Raw genomic sequence first — 9,452 nt, 5'->3', positions numbered from 1 at the left:
CACTTGGCCTGCGGGCTGTAGTTTGGACACCCCTGATTTATAGTAATTTGCTGTAAAAAACACTGCAATGTTTACGGTAGAATTACATTTTTTACAGTAAAATCTAAATATTTATTTTACAGCATAAGTAAAATAAATATGGTAATCACATACATATACTGTAAATGTGTTTGTAAATACACACATCCATATATTAATCACTGTTACAAGCGGCCCTGTTCACTGCAAAATGTGGCCCTCAGTGGAAAAAAAAGGAGTTTGACACCCTGGCTCTAAGTTGTTGACACTGACATCTCTCTCGAAGCGCTTTTTGGTTTTTAGCCCTAAAACTTGGCAGCCGAATTAACGCTTTGATCTCATTAACCGCAAACTTTAAGCGCCACATCAAAACATTCTGCAATTCCATCTTGAATTGTTACACACTGAAGAAAAAAAAAAAAGAAGGCTCAAGGACCTCATTTCAGGCGTGTATTAAAAGAAACATGACATCTTCTCTGATTGAGATCACTTGTAGGAGGATGAAGTAAAAACCCGAGTGTAATGTCGGGCGTCAGTCACACACGCACACACACACACACACCACTGATGTGTTTCACTGGCTGTCATCGCTTGCCATCTCTTGCATCACGTCAGGCGTACACACCTGTACACTTCCATCCATTCACTCAGCTAACGCACGTCATTAACATTAAATAAACATAACTATAAATGAGGGCTGTAGCGATTATTCGACATAATCGACAAAAAATTGTTATCGTCAACTAGTGGCTTAGTAAAAGTTTAAATGAAAGATTGCCAGGAATGTTCATGTTTACACGTTTATTCCTTTAGGTGAAAAATAATAATAATAATAATATTAATAATAAAAATCCTAACAGTACTGGATAGTAATAATAATAATAATAATAACAATAATAATAATAATAATAACAATAACAATAATTGTAAAAAAAACTAACAGTTCTCTTAAAAAATATGTTTTGCACTGAACGTTGTGTTTACATCTTGCACTTTCAGTCTGTTCATTTGTTTTTCACTGTGTGGCTTTTGTGTAATAAAGTAAAACCATTCGTTTCTCAGTCTATCCATCCATCCATTTTCTACCGCCTGTCCCTCTTGGGGTCGCTGGGGGTGCTGGAGCCTATCTCAGTCATTTAAGTTTATTTTGTGACTACTGAATTGACTAAAACAGGTTTGAAAAATGAGTTAAAATCAAGTCAACTCAAACGTGTAAACCAGATCATAAGCAACGATCATTAGAATAGTCGACTAATCGACAAAATAATTGCAGACTAGTCGACTATCGAAATTACGAATGTAATTTAAATAAAATACATATTTAAAAAAGATTATAATAAAAGTACACAAATAATATATACAAATAAAAAATAAATAAGTAAATAAAAGTAAATGGAATAAAATAAAATAATCGTTAGTTGCAGCTCTGCATTAGAAATGCTTGGTCGCCACTTGTAACCGTGAATAATTTATGAAAATAACAGTACTCATAATATTATTAAACAATACACTAGATCATAAGCAATGATGAATAAATAAATGATAAATGGGTTGTACTTGTATAGCGCTTTTCTACCTTCAAGGTACTCAAAGCGCTTTGACACTACTTCCACATTTACCCATTCACACACACATTCACACACTGATGGAGGGAGCTGCCATGCAAGGCGCTAACCAGCACCCATCAGGAGCAAGGGTGAAGTGTCTTGCTCAGGACACAACGGACATGACGAGGTTGGTACTAGGTGGGGATTGAACCAGGGACCCTCGGGTTGCGCACGGCCATTCTTCCACTGCGCCACGCCATCCCTATGATCGTTAGAATAGTCGATTAATCGTCGACTAGTCGACTATTGAAATTACGAAAGTAGTTTAACAAAAATACATATATTAAAAAAAACCTAATAAAAGTAATCAAATGATATATACAAATAAAAAAGTAAGTAAATAAAAATAAATGGGATAACATAAAATAATCGCTAGTTGCAGCTCTGCATTAGAAATGTTTGGTCGCCGCTTGTAACCGTGAATAATTTATGAAAATAACCGTATCATGATATTATTATACAATTGCAATTGATTACTATACATTTTTTTAAATACACTGTAAAAACAAATATGTTGCAGTAAAAAAAAAAAAACTGGCAGCTCTTTTGCCACAATTTTACCCTAAAATATATGATGTTTTTTTACAGACATATTACTGTAAATGGAAAGATGATACTATTGTTTTTTAATTTTTTTATTTTTCTGGCAACTGAGGTGCCAGTTTTAGCGCCAAATCTATTGTCATTTCTACAGTGTACAATTTGATGTGTTGATGTTTATCATTTTTATTAAAAAAGGTTGACATGTATAAAAATGTCAAAGTTTAAAAGGGTATGCAATTGCATGCAATACATGTAATTTTCTCTCTTCTGAAAGGAACACATTTAATAAGAAAAGTGTAAAGTACTTAATCGATGCGTTTTATCTCAAGGCTTTCGCGGGCCACGTTAAATGATGTAGCAGGCCAGAACTGGCCCCCGGGCCTCAGGTTAGACGTCAGTGCTTCTTTCTGCCTTGTGGGAAAGTTTTTAAAGTGAACTCAACTCATTGATAATAAAATAAATGTTGAAAATAAGATAGCATTTTTTTTTGTATCTGTTAAGATGTTAAATACTGTCATAAACACACAAATGTAAGAAAGAAAGAAAAGGGAAAGTAATTAGGAAAAAGCAAAAATTCTCAAACTAATAATAATTAATAATATACACAAAGTTGTGTCTTTATATATATATATATATATATATATATATATATATATATATATATATATATATATATATATATATATATACACACATACACACATGCCCCTGAAAAAAATATTAGAAGGTCTCAAAATAAAAGAAATATATAATATGCATATATATATATATATATATATATATATATATTAAATAATAATTTTTAAAAATTAAATATTACCAACTTATGAATTATTAATTTTCAAAAATTATAACAGAAATTGTAAACACTGGTAAGTGTGTAACTAAACCATATTTTCACACAGGCAGAATTTTTGACACACGAGGTTATTAAGTTACACCATTGTATTATCACTATGATTATTATTATTATTATAATTGTTCTATTATTATAGGTGAAAAAACAGAAGTAAAAATGAGTAAATTAGTACAAATTAATCTAATGAGACACTTTCCAACTAATAATTAATACTGATGTACTTAGTCACCTATAACACAAAACAAATGTATAATATCTGATTTTGGCAAAAAAAAAAAAAAAAAAAAAAAAAAGGTAAACAAAATTTTAAAAAATCTATCTAATCTAGAATTTGACTTTTCAGTACTTCCTTGTTATAAAAGTTTGGACCTCCCTGGTCTATGCGGACAACTGTATGCTTTTGACTATTAATAATAACAATCTTTAGTAGGACATGGGCATTAATGATGTGAAATACTGTCATAAACACACAAATGTAAGAAAAAACGAGCAAAAAAGTCGGAAAGTAAGAGGGAAAAGCTAAAATTCGCAAACTAATAATACTTAATAATATACTGATACAAAGTTTTGTCTTTGTATGTATATATATATATATATATATATATATATATATATATATATATAAATATATATATATGTATATATTCTGTATATATTTGTGTGTACACCCCTGAAAAATATTAGAAGCTCTCAATATATATATATATATATATATATATATATATATATATATATATATATGTATATATATATATATATATATTATGCATATTAGTATATACTTATTAGTATAAAAATATTTAAATAATAAAATAAAAATTATAATACCAACTTATGAATTAATTAATTAGAAAAAATTACAACAGCAATTCTAAACACTGGTAAATGTGTAACTAAACCATATTTTCGCAAGTGCAGAATTTTTGACACATTAGGTTTTGCAGTTGTATTATTATTGCTATTATTAAGTTAAAGTTAAAGTTAAAGTACCAATGATTGTCACACACACACTAGGTGTGGCGAGATTATTCTCTGCATTTGACCCATCACCCTTGATCACCCCCTGGGAGGTGAGGGGAGCAGTGGGCAGCAGCGGTGGCCGTGCCCGGGAATCATTTTTGGTGATTTAACCCCCAATTCCAACCCTTGATGCTGAGTGCCAAGCAGGGAGGTAATGGGTCCCATTTTTATAGTCTTTGGTATGACTCGGCCGGGATTTGAACTCACAACCTACCGATCTCAGGGCGGACACTCTAACCACTAGGCCACTGAGTAGTATTATTATAACTGTTCTATTCTTGCAGGTAAAAAAATTAGTAAAAATGAGCAAAATATTGTAATCTAATGATAAAAAGCTGACACTTTGCAACTAATAATTAATACTAATATACTTAGTCACCTATAACACAAAACCGACACAAAATTTTGTTTTTAAATATTTATATATTTTTTTAGCTTTTTTTTTTTTAAACAAAATTTTGAAGAATCAAAATTGCCCTCACACACCTTTTGACATTTCAGTAAAAGTTTGGACCTCCCTGGTCCATACAGACAACTGTATGCTTTTGACTATTAATAATAATCTTTAGTAGGACATGGGCATTAAGAATGTTTGCATTATGCAATGGTTTGCTGATACTACATTATATGTTCTTAAGTGGCCTTCCTCACTGCATTTCTTAGCCGGTTTGGAGTCAATTGAGGATGCAAAGTCCGACCTTGACACGCTGCCATTTCCTCCTCTGTCACACTCACACACACTGAGATAACCACTGCTGTTCATCAAGCCTACAAAGCAAAATCTCGGCGTCATTATTTTTTCTCTTTTATGGAACTATTAGCTTTTTGAGGAGAAAAAAAAAAAAAAAAGGAGGCAGGGGTATAATTAGCCGCGGTGATGAAATAGGCCGTGGCACACAAGCACTATCATGGAAGTTTGCTTAGTGATTGTGATGGCATCGGACAGGCAGATCAAAGCTGGGAAAGTTTGGAGAGGAAAGCTGTTGTTTGGTGTCTCATTTCACACCGGCCCCGGGGGCAAGATGGATGGAAAGAGAGAGAGTGGGAGATGAAAAACAAAAGTGGTGATAGATAATGCCCGTAAGTCCGTGGCGCTCCTCCTTCCTCCAGCCTGCCTTTGTCATCGCCCCCATGAGGGAGGCAGCAAAGAGCAGAGCAGGACGCTCAACCCCCCTCCTCAAAGTCCTGGGGTATAACATTCGCTTAAGTGTCTGCCAGTGCTGCGAGGAGTAAACAGAGCCTCGTTGTCGTACGCTTCCCGGGAGAAATCCTACTACTGTTCATGTCCACAGACAGTGCGAGTGAATCATCGGCTTCTAGGGAGAGAAGTGAGATCATGTTTTTGTTATTATTATCGTGCACTTGAGGGATTAGCCGTGCCGTGACATCATTGTTTTCCTTTCATTTCCAGCCCCGCTCTGATATTGCCCCAACTTTCCGCCGTCCAAAAATCGGACGCGCGCCGTTGCGCAACAACGTGCGTGTGCACAAACAAAAACAGTTCGGGACGGGCGCTTCTTGCGCATTCGCCATGCATGATGTCATGAAAAAACACACGCAACCTGCGAACGACCTTGCGCCGACGGCAGGAGGGGCGAGAGCGGGACGGGGGGAAGGGAGACAGGGAGGTGGGGGGGCCCAGGGACCACACCTCCCTGTCTCCCTTGGCACGGTGTACACACACGTTAGATGGCGTGAAGTTGAGCAAGAAGAGTGTCTTAAGATAAGCTTTTGGTGCGATAACACATGAGCTCATATCCAGGTGGTTGTCTTGGAACATGGCTCACTTAGCACCAGTGAAGTATACACACACACACAACACACACACACACACACACACACACACACACACAACACAGCTGCTGCGTCCTTCACCAGACAAAACAAAACCGTTTCTGAGACACTTTGTAACTCACGGCAAGATGGCTGAACGCCTCTCAGAACTCATCTGAAAGGATATTTGTTCATTTGTTTACCATATTATTCGGACCATAAGGCGCACCGGATAATAAGGCGCATTAAAGGGGTCATAATATATATATTTTTTCTACATTTAAAATACTTCTTTGTGGTATAACATGTAATGCTGGTTCTTTGGTCAAAATGTTGCATAGATAATGTTTTACAGACCATCTTCAAGTCGCTTTCTGCCGTCTCTTCTTGTCTACGTGCCTCCACATTGACAACGTCACCTCCTTGTCATCTTCGTTGTGCCGATAGTTTTTAGCGCTTCCATATCGAGTCTACTGATGGATATAAGTTAGAACTGTACACTACTTTGTATTAGAAATGGCAACAATGGTGGATGAATGCCCCACAAGAGGCTGGAGGGAAAAAAAGGAGCTTTTTGACTACAATGGCGCACGCACGCGCATTTTCGGGACTTATGCAGATCCCAAATACACATCAGCAGGTACCAATAGGTAAGAAAAGTTAGTTTTGCATAATATTGCGAAACAAAACGCCAGATAATATGTCTCCTAATAGGTGCCATTTTGGGGTCCTTATACACACACCATAGTAATACTGTATGTTGAAGCACAGTACGTCTGACTATGGTAGTCATAATGGTCCGACAATCTATTAAGCAGTGCGGCTTTGTAGCTTACCAAAGTAATTTAGACAGATTTTTGAGTGTAATGTTCTATATTCTCAATGAAACACACTGTTTTGTGGGTGCTAAATAAGAGCGCCCACAAAACGTGCTTCCACTTTGACAGCATCCTCTCCCCATCATCTTTAGTTTTTAGCACTTCCATAGCGAGTCTACTGACAGATATAAGTTAGAACTGTACGCTACTTGATATTAGAAATGGCCAAAGCGGAGGATGAATGCCCCACAACAAGAAGATAGAGAAAAAAATATCTTATTGACTACAGCACGAACTATAACGGCGGACGCTTGCAAAATTTCGGGACTTATGCAGATCCCAATAAGTGAGAAAAGTTAGTTTTGCATAATATTGCAAAACAAAACGCCAGAAAATGTTTTCTAATAGGTGTCATTTTGGGGTCCTTATACACACTCCATAATAATACCGCATGTTGAAGCACAGTACATCTGACTATGGTAGCCGTAATGCTCCGAAAAACCATCAAGCGGTGTGGCCTCGGAGCTTACCAAAATCGTACTAAAACATTTAGACAGATTTTTGAGTGTAATGTTCTATATTCTCAATGAAACACACGGTTTTGTGGGCGCTCTTATTTACGTGCCTCCACTTCGACAGCATCTTCACCCCATCATCATTAGTTTTTAGTGCTTCCATAGCGAGTCTACTGACAGATATAAGTTAGAACTGTACGCTACTTGATAATAGAAATAGCAACAGCGGAGGATGAATGCCCCACAACAAGAAAATAGAGAAAAAGAAGGAGATTGACTTCAATGGCGGATGTGCGCAAAATATCAGGACTTTTGCAGATTCCAATAAGTAAGAAAAGTTGGTTTTGCATAATATTGCAAAACAAAATGCCAGATAATATGTCTCCTAATAGGTGCCATTTTGGGGTTCTTACACACACCATAATAATACAGTGTGTTGAAGCACAATACGTCTGACTATGGTTGCCGTAATCCTTCGACAATCCATCAAGCTGTGTGGCTTCATAGCTTACCAAAGTCGTACTAAAACATTTGGAAACACACCGTTTTGTGGGCGCTCTTATTTACGTGCCTCCACTTTGACACTGCCTTATCCCCGTCATCTTTAGTTTTTAGCGCAGATCCCAATAAATAAGAAAAGTTGGTTTTGCATAATATTGCGAAACAAAACGCTGGATAATATGTCTCCTAATAGGTGCCATTTTGGGGTCCTTATAAACACACCATAATAATACCATATGTTGAAGCACAGTACGTCTGACTATGGTAACCGTAATGCTCCGACATGCTTCGTAGCTTACCAAAAGTCGTACTAAAACATTTTGACAGATTTTTGAGCGCCGTGTGTAATGGTCTATATTCTCAATGAAACATCAAAAGTTTTGGTGGCACACCTATTTATTATGTGCGGCTGCCATTTACTGGTCACACTTATCATAATAAAATTGCTTTAACTTTGTGATGGTTTCAAATCTTGTCATTTTGGTGAAAGTCTTCAGGACCCGTAAACCAAAACCTCTAAAACGAATGACGTACAGACGTACAGGATCCAGAAGTGACTTCATGTCGCTCTCCTTTACAGGCACTTGAACAACGAGCACGCCCTGGATGACCGCAGCACCGCTCAGTGTCGAGTCCAGATGCAGGTGGTGCAGCAGCTGGAGATACAGGTGGGCCTCACAGTCCCGACTTCTTTCAAGCCGGTCAGCGGCGGCGAGTCGTCCGAGGCAGACGTGTTTACGCAGAGCGGCGAAGCTTGTAATTCAAAAAGGAGCAGTCGGCAGGGACGCTGCCGTCGCCGCTCCAATTATAACGCTGCTCTGGTCACCGGAGAGAGCAAGCGAGGCGGCGAAGAGGAGGGGGAAGAAGAAGAAGGAGGAGGGGGAAGTGGGGTGGAGGGACTTGAGCGAGAAACGCTGCTTGGCCTCTCTGATCCTCAAAGTGCTTCATTCACACTCCTGAAAACATGCCACTGCTCCATCGGAGGCTTCAGAAAGTTCAAGGCCAGTCGGCCCGCAAGAAAACATGCAGTGTTACTATCTGGACAAAAGTATTGGGACAACAGGAAGTGCACGTCTGGCACAGCACAACAGCCTCCGGTCTTTCAACGAGATGTCGGGGAAATATTTGTGGAGTCAGAGGGCACTGAAGGTGGCTCTCAATCTTGATTGTGCAGCATTTATAAATCCAGACCCAACAGGCACAAGACATTGAAACAACGTTGAGAACTTGTTCAATTAGGTTCTGGCGCAAACACAACTTTGAAACAACATGCTTTTTGACAACGTTTAATCATTGTCGGGTTCTGATGTTGATTTGACCATAGAATTTTGGTCATTTCCCAACCAATATTCTACAACACTAACACAACGTTGAAACAACATGCTTTTTGACAACGTTTAATCAGTGTTGGGTTGTGACGTTGATTTGACCATTGAAATTTGGTCATTTCCCAACCAATATTCTACAACACTAATACAACGTTGAAACAACATGCTTTTTGACAACGTTTATTTAATGTTGACCATTGAAATTTGGTCATTTCTAAACTAATGTTCTACAACACAAATACAACGCTGAAACAACATGCTTTTTGACAACATTTAATCAATGTCAGGTTGTGACGTTTATTTGACCATTGAGATTTGGTCATTTTCCAACCAATATTCTACCACACAAATACAACGTTGAAATAACAGGCTTTTTGACAACGTTTAATAAATGTCGGGTTCTGACGTTGATTTGACCATTGAAATTTGGTAATTTCCCAACCAATATTCTACAACACTAATACAACGTT

General features: G+C 37.4%; 1 protein-coding gene across 3 annotated transcripts in view; it reads left to right on the top strand.

The window, feature by feature from the left end:
- Positions 1 to 9,452, top strand: part of foxp4 (forkhead box P4) — a 260,328-nt gene that overhangs the window by 222,857 nt on the left and 28,019 nt on the right. For all 3 annotated transcript variants that reach the window (XM_061984854.1, XM_061984855.1, XM_061984852.1), the window contains exon 10: positions 8,235 to 8,322. In XM_061984854.1, the coding sequence (XP_061840838.1) occupies positions 8,235 to 8,322 (88 nt within the window). The remainder of the gene's footprint in view (positions 1 to 8,234; positions 8,323 to 9,452) is intronic.

This window comes from Nerophis lumbriciformis, linkage group LG23, assembly GCF_033978685.3.
Source record: "Nerophis lumbriciformis linkage group LG23, RoL_Nlum_v2.1, whole genome shotgun sequence".
Lineage (NCBI taxonomy): Eukaryota > Metazoa > Chordata > Actinopteri > Syngnathiformes > Syngnathidae > Nerophis > Nerophis lumbriciformis.
The sequence above is the reverse complement of the archived record's forward strand: the minus strand, read 5'-3'. Positions and strand labels throughout refer to the sequence as shown.